General features: G+C 35.8%; 1 protein-coding gene across 1 annotated transcript; it reads left to right on the forward strand.

Annotated features, from left to right (window-relative positions):
- The first annotated feature begins 4,297 nt into the window (after positions 1–4,297).
- On the forward strand, positions 4,298–5,537 carry LOC146995125 (uncharacterized). The gene is made up of 2 exons (XM_085826109.1): positions 4,298–4,571; positions 4,673–5,537. Exons 1-2 carry the CDS (start codon positions 4,470–4,472, stop codon positions 5,042–5,044), a joined length of 474 nt encoding a protein of 157 aa, XP_085682235.1. The 5' UTR covers positions 4,298–4,469; the 3' UTR covers positions 5,045–5,537.
- The last annotated feature ends 13,545 nt before the right edge of the window (positions 5,538–19,082 follow it).

Raw genomic sequence — 19,082 nt, forward strand, 5'->3', positions numbered from 1 at the left:
GAAAATCTTTGAAGTTTGGTGTAAGTGAGTTTATTGTTTTTGATTAAGTAAATAAAGACCACCAATTACTTGCTCGATTTGGGTTCTGCTTAAATTTTTCTCCTTACTTTCCTCTTATGGATTGTGACCACTGACATCACCCATAGTTTTGAAAGGTTTATCAGCTGCTCTTACTACAGCATCCAAGTGTTGCTGAACAAACATAATTAGTTTTCCGATACAGAAAGTACTACAACAGACTGAAGACTTGTAGTCAAAGTAAGGGCATCAGACGGATAGTCAAATGAGGTGAATAATCTGATGCCTCCACTAGCAGGTTCACCAGTTAAATTACCCTTTCAGATCATGGAAAGCTTCAGTAGTTGGTTTGGATAGAGCTATGCTTTCCGCATTCGATGCAGATAGAATGATTTACATCACTCAGGTGTTTGGTATTTATAAAAATTGGGGGGAGGGAAGGAACTGCGACAAGTTCATGAAATTAGAGTACCTAATTGACCAAGCTGTTTATTCTGTATATGCTGCCTCGCTATTTTTCTCGGAAAAAGATTGTTTCGGGGCAGAAATTCTCTCTTCTACCTTCACTGAGTCAATTATATCAGATTTTATGCCACCAAAAGAGCTTCTGCTCTGGTTGTCAAAGATTCGATAGTTTTATTCTTCTGTTTATCCTGTTATTGTTTCTTTAACTTATTTTTTGACGGCCTTATTTTTGGTTTTCTCTTTACAATTTTCTTCGGTGGCATAAGATATGTTACTGTTTGGTTCTTGTAAATTAGTCATAGTTCTTTTGTATACTAATGCTAGTTTGAGTAGCTACTAATTTTATACATTTTGTTACAAAGAGAAAGAATATATTAGGTCGGAGCTGGGCTCTAGTTGCTAATTTTCGTGCTTTCGAGTACGACAAATTTCTTGTCACTTTACTACTCTGAATGAGCATGTCCTAAAACGTGCTGTGCGCTCTCCTTTGAAATTTATGCATAGTGGCGCAGCGGTGCAGATTGAATAATATCAACACCTGTCTATCACAGGTGTTGTGTCCCAGAACTATGAGCTGTGATAATATGTTTTATAGTAGTGTTATAGTAGTGTTAGTGGGCTGAAGGTCAAGATAATGTGTCTTGTGCGTATTAACTTACCTTCATTTCCCATCTTGATTCATCTTGCAGCACAGATCTTTTGGTCAGAAAATTTAGATTAGTTCTTTTATGAAAGAGTCGGCAAATAATCATACTTGTAAATCGCATCAGGGGGAGTGATTCAAACTCTTATGTGCTGAGGCTTTTAACATTAACATGTCCCAACATTCCAAGAAGAGCTGCCAATTGAGCAATACATATCGTGTCTGATAGCAAAACATCAGATCGAAGTATTTTAACAGGTTTCAAATCACCAAGATATGATTTTACACTTATGAATCAGAAATGGTGATATTTTACGAAAATCAGAACTCACTAACAACAAATATGAATCTTGGATCGCAGTTTAATATTCTTTTACTCACAGTTTAATATTCTTTTACTTCATCCATTCTTATTTTTTTCTAATTTCCATTTTTATTGCTGATATTGAGTAAGAGTCATATTTGATATACGAATAAAAAGTCGAACCTGGTGGCACCCCACCGCGAAGCCAAACAAGGTGACGCAGATTCCTGCTCCACAGTTAACCGGGTCTATTCGCTTATTGTAATCTGCTGCCTCGAAAGCAGGACTTGTCGATAAGCGATCTCCCTATCGCTTATCCACAAGCCACTGGCATTGAGGACTAGACACCAGCAGATTGATATCAGTGGACACTGCTAAATGCCTTTCGTTTGAGCTGAAGCAAATGCCAAAATTTCAAATTAAAATTAAATGCTGTGTGGCTATTTTAGTCACAAATAAGAAGAAAATAACAAAAAATCTCAAGTTTTATAAAACTACTCTGCCCTGGATTAAGTAAGTCCCTTAATGTTGGGATGGTTCTCACTAATTCTGTCTCATGGACCCCACAGATTGCATCAATTATCCTGAGGTTTCGAGCGCGTAAAGCTAAATCGCTTGACTGCTCGGACCTCTTAATTGTTCTAAATAGCGTTCTGTCTATAAATGATAAAATAGTCATTTATAAATCCATTCTGAGCCCCATGCAATGCTATACTTATCCAGTCTGGGTTTATTTCTTTAAAAGATATCATAAGCAACTCTTAATTGCCCAGAACTGTGCTCTTCTGAAAATTACAGATACCCCCTTGTATATTCGCAACAACAGAATACATGCAGAGCTGAAAACTGTCCAGTTAAAGACATATTATTGTCAACTGGCAAAAGATTTTCATAAACGCTAGAGCGGGATTAATGATCTTGGAATTGGAATCTATAACTACAACTTCAACAACCCAGATAACATCAAAAGGCCCATGGTTATATTGAATGGCTAACTGCTTATATAAAATGCATATTCTTTGTTTGTAAATCCTGTTCCCAATTTTTAAGTGCATTGTTTATGTTCGTAACGTTTGTGTCACCATCTGATTAGCATTTACTTACAGTAATTTATTTTCCTGTTTCTGCTGATAGGAGTTACACGTACGCGCCTTGTGTCTTGACTATTTATTTAATCCCAAACGTGTAGAGATTTATATTTATTTTAAATAACGAATTTAGTTTAAGTTATATGTTCTTTCTTATAAGTCTTCATTCCCCTAATTGTTAATGGCAGAGTATTTAAATTTGGTAGCGCGCGTGAAGTCATACAAATTCTACCTTGAGGAGAAAAGGTTTAAATACCGAATTCTAGAAGGGGAAATTAGAGAGTTTGGGCAAGCGCCGTTATCTCTGTAGCATGAGTTTCTATTTCTGCATTTATTGCTGGTTAACATAGCATAACAGCTGTTTGCTGCCACTAGATTTCGACGCAGTTTTAAGTAACAGGAGTATCTGAGCCCTGTAGAGGAATTTCTACTACTTGTTAATATCTTCGAATTTTTACTTTAGTTCTTATTATTTGAGTTACCCCCGAGTGAGGTGTAGTGAGTTAGCGTCAAGTCGAAGCATTGTGAATTTTAAATAGTTTAATAAAGGGTACTTTTAACCCTTCTCCTGTGTGGTTTCTACACACACTTCAGTTGTCACTTTAGAAGATAGGCAAGTGATTTTTACAAAAGACTTTTATAACTAGCAATCTATTTCGAAATTTTAAATTGTTTTCTACGAGAGTTAGGCTCTAGTAACTCAGTCAGCCTGGTGTCTAACACCATTATATAGCCAAGGGCCAAAGCGGAGTGCCAGGGACAGTATCTAGTTCTTTAGTTACCAGAACTAACCTTTTCATCCGTACAGGGCTGCACGCACGAAGAACGCGTAGACAGATTTCTTACCATTGTAAGCCAGAGACGAAAGAGTTATAACAATGTGACACACTGTGAGCTCCTTCCTTCGAAAAGGAAATTACAAGGGACATAAAAATTGAAAAGCAGTAGTTAAGAACTGAATAAAAGAATAGCTGGGATCAGGACACCCGTCTCACCAAGAAGATACTCTTCTGAAGGATTAAAGTACCTCGCGATTGCCACAACCGTACTCATAAAGAGGGAGTTTCTGAGGTCCATGATGTTTTTGCACCAACTAAAGTAGTAGGGCAGCAATTTCGAATAACTCTGAAACTTTGCTTTAATTCGACTATGCTTTCAACTGAACTCAAATTTTAAAATTAAAAAATCAGATTTTTACACAACATGACTTCCTTGTGTGGAAGTAGTAACCCACGGTAACCGGCCGGCGGAAGTGACGTCACAGAAAAGGGGCGTGGTCGCCGCCATCTTGAATCACGTGACAACCGGAAGTGACGTAGATGGAAGGAATGACGTAGACGGAATGACATCATCAAAGTTTCGTTTTTATGGTGTGTCAACGATCTTTTCAAAGTTTTTTATTTTTTGTGGCAACGACACTATTTTTTATGTTTGTGGCAACGAACTCTTGAACCACGTGTTTGGAATGACATCATCTATTTCTTGTTGCGACATGTTGCTTTACAAAATGGCGTCTGCCGTATCACACCTTTGTATGCCTCCGCTGAGGTGTATGGATACTTTTCTGTGAACCAATCAGATTCTTTGAAATATGACCTCACCGTTTCTTAACCAATCACCGTTCAGATGAAATAAAGAGTTCCTGCCCGATATAAGGCTATCCCGAGCAACGTTCCGCATTTCTTTCCTGCTGTCGCCTTGAGTGTAAGCACATATTTTGCTTGGACTATCATTGTTAATTTCATCAGATTTTTGTTTCTTCATCGTTTTAAACATGAATCCTGGACAGCCACGAAACCACATCGCTGCAGAGGTAAGTTAAGTTTTTTTTTTTTTCAAAAACATACTGTTTTTAGAGTTTCAATCTATAGGAAAGTTTATTTTTGAATTTGCAATGTGTGCTTAATTTGCCTTTACTTTTCAGACGGAAAACCTGCCTGAGAAAGAATCCATGCCTTTGAATGATAAAGTGGAGGACTGCAATCTTTTTCGAACGCGAGATATCCCTTGCACCAAAAGGAAGGCAGAAGAAACAAGCCATTTCGAGAAAAAAGTACGTATTTGTAAAACAGGTTCGTATGTTAAAGTTTATCTTACCTCATTTTTGTGTATGTTTTTTGTCTACCAAATGACTGACAATTTTTTTTCTTTCAGCGCAAAGGACTTTTTACTGAAGACACTATTCCAGAGGAGCTTACTTACATGGGAAACAATGTCTTTGTGGGACCCAGCATTTACAAGGGAAAAGTTACTGTGCACATTCGAGAGTATGCTAAATATGGCAAATCGTACCATCCGACAAGACTATCCGACAAGACAAGACGTGGAGTGAACTTTGAGCCATGGTGTTTGAATGTTCTCGCAACCAACATGACAGTGGAGGAACCAGACCTGCTGACACTGAATCTGGAATTGCCCAAGAATTTTGTGGTCACGTATAAAGATTCTTACTTTACTTTGAAGCAACTTCGACAGGAGAGGCAAAATGTAGCCTCAGCATTACGACTGCGCAATGGGAAGAACTGATGACACGTTTTAGCCGTATCAGTGACATTGTCACCAACCTCGTTTATCAAAATATGAACTTTTGTGAAGCCTATGAAAGCGTATTTGACGAACCTATTAACGAGGAAAACCTTCCAGAATCCTTCGATCTTTCCATGGGAAGAGCACGCCTCGAAACCATTCTAAAGATGTCGCTTGAAGAGCTTCTTAACCAACAAGAAGAACTAAAATATCCCCAGCGCATAGACGGTGAAGAACTTGTTCATAAGACAGAAACTGTGAATGCCATTGCTCTGAGATTCAATGCTGTTGACATCGCCAGACAATTTTACGGAAATATTTGGGGTGAAGAATCCTATTTAATGTTACTGAAACCTGCTCACTACATTACCAAGGACTTTTTAAAATCTGTGTGTTTAAACCATGTACTCGACGAAGTAAAAAACACATTTTGTACTACGAATGGTGTCTTAGGTATTGAATACTATGAATATCTGTAAATTAATTATTATGTTCAATAAAAAAAATGTTATTTTTATTTTACAATGGCCTCATTCTTTCAGACATTATTTAAAAGAATTAATCTGTAATGATTACTCACATAAATTATTTTCAAAATACCTGTTGACTTTTATAGAGTATAAATAGTGTTGTTATTCTTAAACATGTATCATTCATTATTCAGCCTTTGAGATGTTAAGTAACATTCATTTTTCTCTCTTGTTTTTTAGACCTATTTCTAGAATCTTAATATACGTGAAACTCTGGCATTATTTCCCTGTTCTAGTCAAACATATATAAATGAATATCAGTGTACGCTTAGATCATAACAACTGTTGCAATGAACGCAGCTCTGTCTCAGACCTATCGGGATCCACAGGTCCCCGCAAGTTTCGAGGGTGTTGCTGCTTTGCATCGTGCTTTAAAAGATCGCGTAAAAACAAAAGATATCCAGAAATGGTTGCAAACCAAGGATTCTTATACTTTGCACAAGCCTTTGAGGAACACGTTTACCAGGAACAGAGTCATCGTAGGAGGCTTAAACGAGCAATTTCAATCTGATTTAGTGGATATGCAATCCCTGGCCTCTTTTAATGATGGATATAAATATTTGCTGACCTGTATAGATATCTTTTCCAAATACGCCTTGGCTATCCCTCTCAAAGATAAAACATCTGTGTCCATCCAATCCGCTTTCGAAAAGATATTTTCGGAACGTACACTTGAATCATTACAAACAGATGCAGGGAAAGAGTTTACCAATAAACAAGCTCAAAATTTTTTTGAAAAAGAGAAACGTTTGCTTTTTCACGACACATAATACAACCAAAGCTTCTGTCGTAGAACGATTTAATCGAACTCTAAAAACAAAAATGTGGAAATACTTTTCCGTCTGAAAAGTAAAGCAACCGAAATGAATACACGAAAGTACATTGATGTGATTGATAAATTGATATCCAGTTATAACCATACATGGCATCGTAGTATTAAGACAGAACCTGTATCCGTTACGCTACAAAATCAAGAAAGAATTTGGAAAACATTGTACGGACAGCAACCAGCACAAGTGCCTGTTTCTTCAGATTTAAAGATTGGAGATACGGTACGCATCAGCCGAGAAAAAATGGTCTTTGAGAAAGGATACGAACAAAATTGGACACGAGAAATTTTTACAATCTATAAAATTATTCGACGAATTCCTGTTGTCTATAAACTGAAAGATCTTGCAGGAGAAGTTATACAAGGAACGTTTTACAAACAAGAACTTCAAAAGGTTTCGGATTCTGGTTATTATCCTGTAGAAAAAGTTTTAAGAAAGAGGAAACGTCGCGGGAAAATAGAATATTTTGTGAAATTTCAGGGGTACCCCGAAAGCTTCAGTGCTTGAGTGGAGGATGTGAGAAGGGTATAAAAGGCCCGTACATTCTGCTTATCTGTCATTTGAACGAAACGTGTCTTTCTTTATCACACTGATCAGCAACAGCTCCATGCGTTTTTTTCCATACAACAAAATATCACAATTTACCACTCAGCTTCCTACTCCGATGGATTTAAATAGTCAGTGCGAGTTATCTCTTGTGGACTTTATTTACCCTCACACATGGTATAACGTCCGAAAAGACAATAATTTATTTGGATTTGATTTGGGTAATGGAAAATTGGAAGGTCGAAGAGTGCCTCCAGGATGTTATGAAACGATACCAGATTTATTAAAAGCCATGAAAATACCTTCCCATAAAAATAAGATTGAATTCAGTTATCATCCTGTTACGAAAAAAGTGACCATTAAGACCGACGAAAACTGCAAAGTCATTCTTCACGAAGGATTAGCGGAGCTTCTAGGGTTCGAGCTGGGTGTTTACAAAGGATTGGAACAAAGTCTTTTTGTAGCCGATCCCAAAGTATCTTTTCCTGTCATGTATGTGTATTGCTATCTCGTAGAACCTCAAATTGTGGGCCCAGTTGTTAAAAATTGTCACCGTAGAAGGAAATGACGGAGACATCATAAACGCTCATTACCCCCGGCCCTTTTACTTGCCAGTTATCCGTCAACATTTTCAGACTATACAGATTGACATAAGACTTCACTCTGGAGATTTAGTACCATTCGAAAGAGGCAAAGTATTTCTTGTGTTGCATTTTCGTCTGAGACAAATTCTATAAAAGAAGCCTTCATCTGCAAATTGATTTCATTTGGATTGTGTATACCGTGGGTTACTACTTACGGAATATTAAATTATATGCATTTTTTCCTGCATTTCGTTTAAACTAATTTCCTCGAATTTCGTTAGAGATATATTTCTCATTCAATTAATTCAGTTCTCATTTCTTGACAAGGCAAAAATACATGAAACCTCAAAATATCATTATTAAAAAATGAAAATATAAACATAAATACAGTTAAAACAATTTATAAAGAACAATTTTTACAATTAAAATTAGAGTTTCTACGCAAAAGCAAGCATTTCGGCCAGCGGGCAAGAAAACAAGTTTTTCGGTGCACAAAAATGAAAGTTTACTTTTGGTCTCACTCGGCAAAAAGACACTGAAGGTGTAGAAACTGACTTCATTTGTTGTGGATGCTATGCTGAGTCAATATATGGGATAATTTTAATAATTTATATGGTAATTCCAGAATGGATTAAGCATGATTTAATTCGCAGTAATAAAAGATGACGTCATCCTTCTTGATGCGAAGCTTAGTTTCTCTAGACTAGTAACAAATCCACTATTCTGCTAAGTTTCAAATGTAAACAAATATAGCTGCTATGGTAAAACAATTAGGCTTAGCCGCACTTAAACAACATTTAAATTGATGATAATTCTACAACTATTGCGTTGACGTTAACTAAAGGCATAAGAACATCAACCGGAAGATAAGAACAACATAATTCAATTATTTTAAAGCATATATATATATATATATATATATATATATATTTACATACTTTTGGTGCGGCTGATTGCCACCATAAAGGAGGTGGGCAACTACATGCTATAGCAGTCCTATATACAAAATTTCAACATTCTGAAGTTACTCGTTTTTGAGTTATGCGAGATACATTCATACATACGTAAGTACAGACGCCTCGAAAAAATCTCTTCTGAATCCCTTTTAACTCATTAGCCGCTGGTGTTGCGTTGACGCAACGGTCAAAATAAATGCGTATATAAATATAACTACCTAAGATATTTTATACCAGCAGATGATTTTGTGTAGTGAATATTATGAAGATTATTTCTGTAAAAAAATATTTGCCTTCAAAAATCATTTTGTTTATAATAATTATTCTCATACTTTAAGCAAAATTTTCGACCGGGTATTTTTGCTGAAAATATTTAACGAAAGAATCGCCGTCTTTATGAGTGATCTATTTTTAGTCAAGGTCACCGTTTATAAGAACATTACATCAGTCAGATGTTTATATTTGTGTTGGAAAGGAAGGGAAAACAGGTGTTGCGCTGACGCAACGTCAGCAGAAAACGGGCAGTCAATCTCCTTTTTCACGCATTCCTTTCGTTCTGGTTCAAGTTCTGGTTGTTTAAAAATGCCTAGAACGAGGTATCTTACATTAGAAGAAGGCCTTCAAAGATTTTTTGATGAAGAAACAGATGATGATAATGTTAATAATGACCAGAATGAAACTGATATTGTTGTTGTTCTCACAGAAATTGCAGAGGCTAGCGACGAAGAAGAAAGGAATGGCAATGTTTTAAATAATGATAATGCTATTTTACCAAATGATACTTCTGGGGAAATTGAAATTCACGTAAGAAGTAAGCTTCAGCCTTCTAAAAGCAGTTATAATTATACTAAAAAGTTTAAAAAGCAGAAGACTGAAATCTTGAAGTGGATAAAAAAGGAACTGTTAGTTATGTCTCAGGAAGAACATGAAGAAAGAGATAGAAGAGAAATTATAAAAGACAAAATACGAGGTAAAACTATTGCGCAGATTTTTTCTTTTTGGTTTAGACATTTACTGTCTTCTCATTAAGAACAGACAAATATGTACGCTCAGAAAAAAAAATTGTCCAGAATTTATTGCATCTGAAGCCTATATGAGAAGATTTATTGGAATATTATTGCTTACAGGATATCATTCTTTACCTCAAGAAAAAATGTATGTATTGGTCTTTTGATAAGGACATTTCTGTTCCTGTTGTACGAGAAACGATATCACGTTTGCAGTACAGGAATATGAAGCAGAATTTGCATTTGACAATAGTCAAATTGACAATACTGATAAATTATATGAGGTGAGATCGTATCTAAACTTACTAAATATCACCATTTTTTACTACTGGAAATATAAAGTCTCTTTTAGATTTCAGACGCAAGAATGCATTATTCCTTTTGCAACTCCTATTGAGAGTGTAGAATTAGCCAGAAATAGATCAGCAACAGGAAGACCTAGTAAATTCAGCATTCAAAAACCATTGCATGGAGATGGTAGACATTTTATCGTAAAGTCCGTTGATAACAAAAGACTTTGTTGTAAAGAGCAACATAGCCATACTGTTTACAGATGCAAAGTATGTAATGTAGCTTTACATCATGATTGTAATCAAGCTTTTCATGCTTGAATCTTTCAAATGAAATAATCTGTATTTGTAAAAGAAATACAATGTATATTTGAATATTAAATTAATTACAAGTAAAGTGATTTGTAAATTTATAAAACGTTATAGAACTGAAAAGTAATCCTGTGCTCCACTCAAAAGAAACATCACACGAGTACAATCCTACTCACTAAACATCCGTAGTCTTGACTAGAAGAGAAACACGCTAATGTGACAATCAAACTCGTAAAAATAACCTTGTATTTAGCGTAAGTATAATGAAACACTCAATCAATTTCGAGGGCAGCGAAAGGTCGCTCCTCATCAGGAGAAAGAAATACCTAGAAAGAAGAAAATAAAGGAGAAGGAGTCTCAGAAAAACGTGGTCCTTATCAGCACTGCACGTGGTTATAACTGGATTTTTAATCAGAGTTGCACTGGCCGCCTACTTTTACTGAGCCAGGCTATCTGATCAAGCATAAAAGACAAGAAAAATTAGCGAAGTTAAAATAGGGAGCGAGGGGCAAATGCACCTTCACGCTCAAAATCTGAACTTCAAATAATGGAGAGCAACCACTGAACGGATTTTTATACCCTCTGGTAGTACCAAACACGAGGAGGTAACGCCATCTATCGACAAAAATAACTGAATTAAGATAGTAGAATTTTAAAGGCATTAGGAAGGACGGGATTGGACTTCAAATCATTAACTAAACATGCTAAATCTTTGTGAATGTGAAAAGCCTCAAGAAAATCCAATTCACCAATGGAAGAAGCCTTTTGAATAATTTTTGCAGACCCAAAGTCAAAATTATGGTTAAATGTCCAACTATGATACGCTATTGAAGACTTGTTAATTTCGCCTTTTTTGCCATAAGATTCATGTTCCTTGATACGAAACTTCAACGCTCTTTTTGTTTGGCCAATATATCTTAAACCACACTGACACGATATACTATAAATTACCCAAGAATTCAAGACAGAAACGCAATCTTTTAGAATCGAAGGGTGAATTTTATTAATAGGGGAGAAACCGACTTGAAAATTGAATTTCTGGAGAATCCGTGCAATTTTATAGCTAACAGAAGGATAAAATGGAAGCACGACAAGGTCATTAATATTATTTCTAACAGTGGAATGTCTTCTTTGATGGGAATCTGAAAATTTTTTAACGGCTTTATCAATAATCACGGGAGAAAATCCACGGTCAATCGCAACTGCTCTCAAATAATTAAGTTCATTGGTAAGCAAAGATTCAGAGAAACAAACTTTAAACGCGCGGAATACATAATAGTAAAAAGAAGCCATTTTTTGCTTAACAGGGTGGCATGACTTGGCATGGGGTGGTAAACAAACTGCAAAGGGTTTACGGTACACAGTGGTGCTAAAATCAGTTTCATTGCGGATTATAAAAATATCAAGGAAGGGGAGGGAATTGTTGGATTCAATTTCAAGAGTGAATTTGGATGGCTGGATCAATTAAATTCGTAATAGATAGAATCTCGGATAAATCCTCTTTATAACTGTCAAAAAGTGCGAAAGTGTCGTCAACATACCGAATCCAAAGACGAAAAGATAGTTTATCAAATAATTTCATCTCAAAATAGTGCATATACATGTCAGCAAGTACCGGAGTGAAAGAATTACCCATAGCCAATCCTTCAACTTGACGAAAATATGCATTTTGGAAAACAAAGTGGGTTTGACTGAGAGAAACTTTAGTAAGCGAAACCAACTCATTAATTTCAGTATGTGTGAAGTGAAGTTCCCGAAGCCTAGTTTCAAGACAATTTAGTGCTCCTTCGACCGGAACATTAGTAAACAGTGATTTGACATCAAATGAAACCATAATGGAACGAAGTGGAGAAATATTTTTAAGTTTATCAATGACTTCAACAGAATTTTTTACAGTGTGAATATTATTAGCAAGTAGAGGAGAAAATCTGGAAACTAAATATTTGGCCAAAGGATATGAAGCAGTACCTACACTGGTGTGCAAAAATTAAGGACGAGACGGTTTTTTCAATATAACTTTGTACAAAAGCTTTCCAAATCAACACATTTAATACCGTAAGATCCCCAATACGTAAGGACATGAGTAATGTAAGTCACACTTACTAAAAGAGAAATCAGAGGGATAAAAAGAAGCTTTATTCAAAAAGTAGCATGGAGTGGAATGCGACTGAAGGCCGAAACATCCCTGTGATGGGTGTCCAGCAAGAAACATCCGGTCTTTAATAGGGGATATGATCTCCCCTGACTGCTAGGCAGGTTTCACAGCGTCTGCCCATGCTGAGAATGAGGGTGTCAATGAGTTGTTGAGGCATTGCTGCCCATTCGTCATGCAGCGCCAATCGAAGCTCCGGAATCGTTACTGGTGGTAAGGTACGAGTTGCCAAGCGTCTGCCTAGAAAATCCCATACATGCTCGATGGGATTGAGATCCGGAGATCGTGCCGGCCAATCCATACGTTCAATATCCTCACTTTCTAAAAGCTGTTCGGCAGCTACTGTGCGATGACATGGTGCATTGTCGTCCATGAAAAGGAACTGCGGACCCATAGCGCCTCTAAAAAGACGCACATATAGAAGAAGAATCTCGTTACAATAACGGGTCCCGTTGACTGAACCTGCGTCGAAGATGTGAAGGTCTGTACGACTACCAAGCATGATGCCTCCCGAAACGAAAACACCGCTACCTCCATACATGTCCCTTTCAATGATGTTCGAGGGATGATTGCGGCTTTGCAACTCTGATTAAAAATCCAGTTATAACCACGTGCAGTGCTGATAAGGATCACGTGTTTCTCAGACTCCTTCTCCTTTATTTTCTTCTTTCTAGGTATTTCTTTCTCCTGATGAGGAGGGACCTTTAGCTGCCCTCGAAATCGATTGAGTGTTTCATTATACTTACGCTAAATACAAGGTTGTTTTTACGATTTTGATCCGTAGTCTTATTCCGCTGATGTTGCGCGAACGCAACACTCGCTTTTTCCACAGGTAAGAGCATTTTTTTTATTTCCAATGTAAATTTATGTTATAAATGCTTAATTTAATATTTGTTATTATTTTCATGAGAAAACAAACATTCCTTGTAGTTTTGGAGGTTAATGGATTAAATTAGTTTTATAATTCGGTTTGGGGAAAAATCCTTACGTACAGATGTCACGCAAAAACATCGATAAATTGCATTCGATAGCGGTCAAAATGGATATTTTCGTTTAAATATGGTACCCGGAATTTTTTCTTATTCAATGTTTCCTGTACTCCGTACAAGGAAGTAATTAATGGAACTTGAATTTTTGATCGACGTGTTTTTACGCATGAGGTATTAAGCTGTCCAGGAATATTTGGTTGAATCAGAAACTCTGGCTATATGTTGTTCAGTGTTTTTGAAGCTCAAACTGCTTTCTCTTCTTTTATTCAATTATTTGGATAATGACTTGGCATAAATTCGAAAGGCATCGAAATTAGTAGTCTTTTCTTAATTTTCGGATTCACTTAGAACTCACTGATTATGACGGCATAAGTAACTTCAACGTCAAGTTTAGGATATTTTGAAAAGTCGCCTTATTGACCATTACAACCACAAATATTATACATTTTTAATGTTTTTAATAACAAAATTATTATTCGAGTGGTTGTTCGAGCCTTCACCGCTAACATTTCCATAAAATGGATAATACTAAAACCATAGATGTAGTAATACTAAATATGTGGAACATGTTAATCTCTCCAAGCAAATATTTTTTATTTCAGTAAATATCTATGGCATCGGCCATGAGGGGAGTAAGGAGTACTCTGATATGTGTTTAACTTACTATTCATATTGATTGTATTAATCATTATTTTATATTATTGTACATGAAACAGTGAAGTTCTCGATGTTTTTAGTTTCCTCCATGATGAAGTCTTGCGTAGCTCACAAATGCGTCCACAATTTTTAAAAAGAAAACGGAATACCTCAAGTAATTATAATGAGCAAGTGTTTCATTAGTGATAATTTAATAATTTACGAAAATTATTAATGTTATTTCATATACTTTTTTCCTTCGTTCTGAGTCAAGTATCAAATTACGCAATTTTTTTTTTTTTTTTTTTTTTTTTTGGATATTGTTGCGTGCGTACAGGTTCGTAATAGATTGAATGCACAAGTCCGGTAAAAGGTTAATAAAATTTATTCTTATCAAAAGAAATATATCGGAACTCTGGAATTTTCCTCAGAGTTATTCGTACAAGTGTTCACAATATCACGCAGTAATAATAAGTAGTTATTCTTCAAACTACTGAAAACGTTAAATAGAACGCAATGCCCAGCGCATTTTAAGAGAAAACTAATCCGATTTATCTCAGTTCACGCAGAGCCACAATTTTCAACAACAATAACTAAGCAACTAACTAAACGACTGAAATAAAACCAATGTCAATTATTAAGTATTTCGGAGTTCTAAATCATGTACCTCCACATCATAAAAATAGCTAAGTAATGAGCAGAAATAGGAAAATTGCATATAGTTTACTTTGATGCAAGTAAGAGAACTGGAGTAAGAGAACACTGGAGAGAGTTTAGGTATAAGACAAAATCATTAAGTCAAAAGTTTTGATTTTTTTGTAATTGTTTGGTTTTTATAATTTTTTTGTAATTTTTATTATTTTACAATTATAGGTAAAATAATAAAGTAATTCATAAGTAAAACACAAAAGCAAAAAAGCGGAGAGGAAAGATTTTAGAAATTGAGAGTCTCATTACCATATGGCACTAAATCAGAATTATAACCAAACTGCCATAAGCAAAAGCCTCACCTGGACTTTTTAATTAGCTTTAATTAAAAAAACACAATTAAGATAAAACATTACAATTAAGGGCTTTATATTTAAACATTTAAGTTACAAAGTAAATCTCGGGAACAACATGCTTAGTTCATGACTCCAGTACATCAACTGAAGGCTACTGTCTTTTCTTGGCTGGTGTTTCTTCCCGCGGTCGCTAGGTGGCGCTCCTTGAGCCGTGGGGTTACAGAATGTAGAATGTAAGTAAAGTTTGTGAAAACGCGAGGAAATATCCAAGGCAGAAATTAATTCTGCGGGCATAATGGGATTTTTAAACGAACAGGTTGATAATAATGGAAAGAAGGCCACATTTCAGTTAAACGTGAGTAGAAGATAGCAATTTGGCATAGTCAGTGAGAAATAGCAATTTTAGAAGATTGAGACGTCCGTTCTTCACGGCGCGGGAGCTGAAACTGAATAAGCGGGGGCGGGTGTACACCTTTTTACCAGGAGGATAGATGCCGTAGTCACGGCCAGTTTTGCCAGATCGTGCTATTTTTCGCAAATTTGCGACTTTTGACAAACTTGTGCTCCTAAAATTTTAGTACATGCGATTTTGCGAAATTCTTTCGCCATCCAGCAATTTTTATGCTACCTTTTGAGACTAAGAAGATTTTTTTAATATATCGTTAAATACTTTTATGTTCAAATAATGTAGCAGTTATAAATAATTTATATTGAAAAACAGTATATTTAGGCTTAAATAGAAGTTGGCATCTGGCAATCTTGTTTACATGTGAAATTTCCTTTTCAAGCAAGGAGGTTAAAATACATGGAGAGGCCCTCCACCCAGTCTAAGTGAAGCCAAAAATGGAGGAAAGCAAGCCCTTAGTAGCCGCGGCTTAGAAAGACTGACCGTCACCATCGAGATAGACGATCGATGATCTGTCTCGATAGAGATAGACGATCTATCTCGATGGTGACGGACTGACGCGCTCTTCAGCCTAATCAAATGAAGTAGCTTGAACCTAATGAAGTAGAATTTAACCACACCCAGTTTCGTTCCTGTCAGACGTAAAGTAATTATTAAGACGCCGACTCTTCGTGCATTTTTTTCCTTTACTTTTCTCGCCATTTCATTTTATTTCTACATTTCCTGCATCATGTACTTGCAATAATTTCTAAATTATGTAATTGCATGCTGTCATTAATGAATACTAGCATTAAAAGTATTGTGAACAAAAATACAGTGACTAGTACTTAAACCATAAATTAATTATATTTTTGCATGGAGAGCTAACCAGCCCCCCTTTCCTAGTTTATTTATCGTTTTGCTTTCACAGCTCAATTAATTATAACATTTATTATAACTATGAAAAGAAAATCTGAGAGCTATGTATGTTTTTCGTACTCGTTACACTGAGAAAATATTGAAAATCTTTGTTGACAGCTTTTCAAACACATATTTCAATTATTCTACCTATTTATGCATGTTTAAAAACATTCTTTTACGCGGAAATGAAATCTGAAAATGTAGACATTATTTCCTTGTAGCAATTCAGTACCTTTTAGCCCTCTCTTATCTTCAGATTGGAAACTCCGAAAACACACAAAACTTATTACCTGATGATGTTTAACCTTTGTTCCCATAGTAAGGGCAGCGTTTTCCTGCCCTCACGTGGCATGGCTTATTTTCTTTCCCCTGCTTCACTCTCCTCGTACTATGATACCATATATTCTAACCTCCTATCTAGAATATATGGTACTATGATACCATATATTCTAACCTCCTTCTTTTCAAGGCTGCACAGACTAACGCCGGTGTAACAAGAAGGTAGGGGAAGGTGAAAAGAAGGAAAGTAAAAAAAAAAAAAAAAAAACCTGCTCTGGACCTCTCAGCTTCCCTTCTTCGATCCCGTGTGTTTTGTTTTAAAATCAATCTCCCCCTAGTTCTATGGTGATAACGAATTGAACAAAACAGCTTGGGCGCCATATATTGGGTACCCAAACAGAGAAAGAAATGAAATTCTTTCTCTTGATTATAAATATTGCTAAGAACTAAGCAATTGAAATGACTGAAAAATCAAAGCAATGACATTTTTCTAAATAACAGCATAAATAAATTTAACTGTGAAAGAACAAGACTTTCTTAACCAGAATTTGAAATTACGGAAATCTCATTGAAAAGCATTCTTCAATTAAAATGTTCACAATTAAGCAAAAAATAACAATGAATTAAAAAAATTAACTGCCAACTCAAATAATTTAGTACAAAATCGCTAACAATCTAAACGTGAGGAATCTCTTAAGAATGGATATGCACAAATTAATTTACAAATAGAGACCAATTAAATGATAATTAACTTTAAAAAGAAATGGACATTTAAATACTTGAAAATGAGCAATATAGTTTAAAATTTTATTTAAAGCTAAGATATGTAATTAAAAAGTTTAAGAATCGAATACAGTCTACAACTTATGCAACCAATAGACAGTAAATTTCTGATGACGTCAGAAGTAATGTGAGCATGCGTAACTATGACGTTCCCAAAATCCCGTGATCTCTGATGTCATTTGAGATTTTTGCGACTTTTTAAGTCTCTTTTGCTACTTTGAAAAATTTCTGTCAACACTGGTCTCGGCGCATGATGGCTGTTGGTCGTTTTTGTGAACTTGAAATAACAGGATCGTAAACAGGAAGCTGTTGAAGTGCTCGGCTATCAATCTGTTCAATTTTGAGGAAGAAAGTTTGACTAAGTTTTCTAATAACAACATCAATGAGTTTACTGTTAACGCCCGAGCGAGTCACATCAGTACGGACATACCAGGCTACACTAAGGACTAACCATAGGGTTTGAATTTGAAAGGCTTGTAATTTTTTAATGCGAGTCTTCGCAGCCGTACCCCAAATGGTACATGCGTACATAAAAATTGGTCGCATAATTGAAGTATGGAGAAGAGCTTTATTTCTGATAGACAGATGGCTCTTTCGAGATAATAGAGAGTAAAGTTGGGATCTGAATCTCTTCGATTTATTGAAAGTATTCCCAATGTGAAGATGTAAACTAAAATAAGACAGAGACATGAGACATGACTTTATGATGCAGCGCTTAGCTAGTATATCGAACTAGCTCTCTGCCGGCTCCATACAATACAGATGCACTAGGGTACTAAAAGTAAAAAATTACTTGATCAGGAAATTACACATAATGAAGTTGAAAAAAGGGGGGCCAAAACATGACTGGCACTAGAGGATAGTTTATCTTGAAGCTGTAGAGATGTACCAAGCTCGAGAGGTGGTGCCCTCTATCTTGCTGTGGGAGATTTAGTCTATTCGTCGTTCTGAAAAATCTGAAAAGTGTTACAGATTTTCTAGCATATCAATAAAGTACAATGAAAGTTGTAATTTTTCTTCTTACGAATTTCTCTTTTTAAAGAGCTCAGCAAACTTCAGTAATCTATTGAAAAATCCAACGACTTTATCTAACTGTGCTGCAGAAAATATATCTTTCACAGCGTTAGAGTCCATCATCTTATCAGGAGAAGCTGACGCACGCGCAGTAGCTTTAACATCTGAAGATATATTCCTGGGTTTAGAGTCATTCTTACGCGAGTTTTAGTCAACACTGGTGTTGGTTTAACTTCAGATTTCCTTGGGCGAATTTAGGGGAAAAATTAACATCCATTATAGGAAGTTACATGCGATTTTTAGCATCTCACACATGTCGGATTTTCTTCACCTCTTAATGTGCAAGTATAGGTAAGATGATTATGGCCACACTTAAAACATCTCGATGAGTTATTGCATAATAGTTTTGCGTGCCTAAAACGCTGACTACGGAAACATATCATAGTGCTTCTATTAGATCTGGATATGCGAATTTTAACATGCAGCCTCAATATCGTCTTCCTTTTGCAATAGTCCTGGCTATATCATAACGTGTCAGTGACACGAAAAATACCGGCAACTTTTCTTCTGAATCAGCAGTTTTCCTAATAAACTGAGTGACTTTATCACTGGGAAACCATCGTTACACAGTTCATTCCTGATGTCTTCAACATCAGAGTCTTCTGATAACCCTTTAATGACAACATTAAGAAATGAGTCCTTTTTAAGTCCAAAACGTATTAAATTCAAGGTCCTCTTTAAGAAAAATAGTGAGCGCAAGCTTGCGATTTGCAGCGCAATCAAAATTGATAATGATCTTGTCTCTCATTAATATTCCCGA

This window comes from Stegodyphus dumicola, chromosome 10 (assembly GCF_044657685.1).
Source record: "Stegodyphus dumicola isolate Sdum_Otavi_A_Nest chromosome 10, ASM4465768v1".
In the NCBI taxonomy this organism is placed as follows: domain Eukaryota; kingdom Metazoa; phylum Arthropoda; class Arachnida; order Araneae; family Eresidae; genus Stegodyphus; species Stegodyphus dumicola.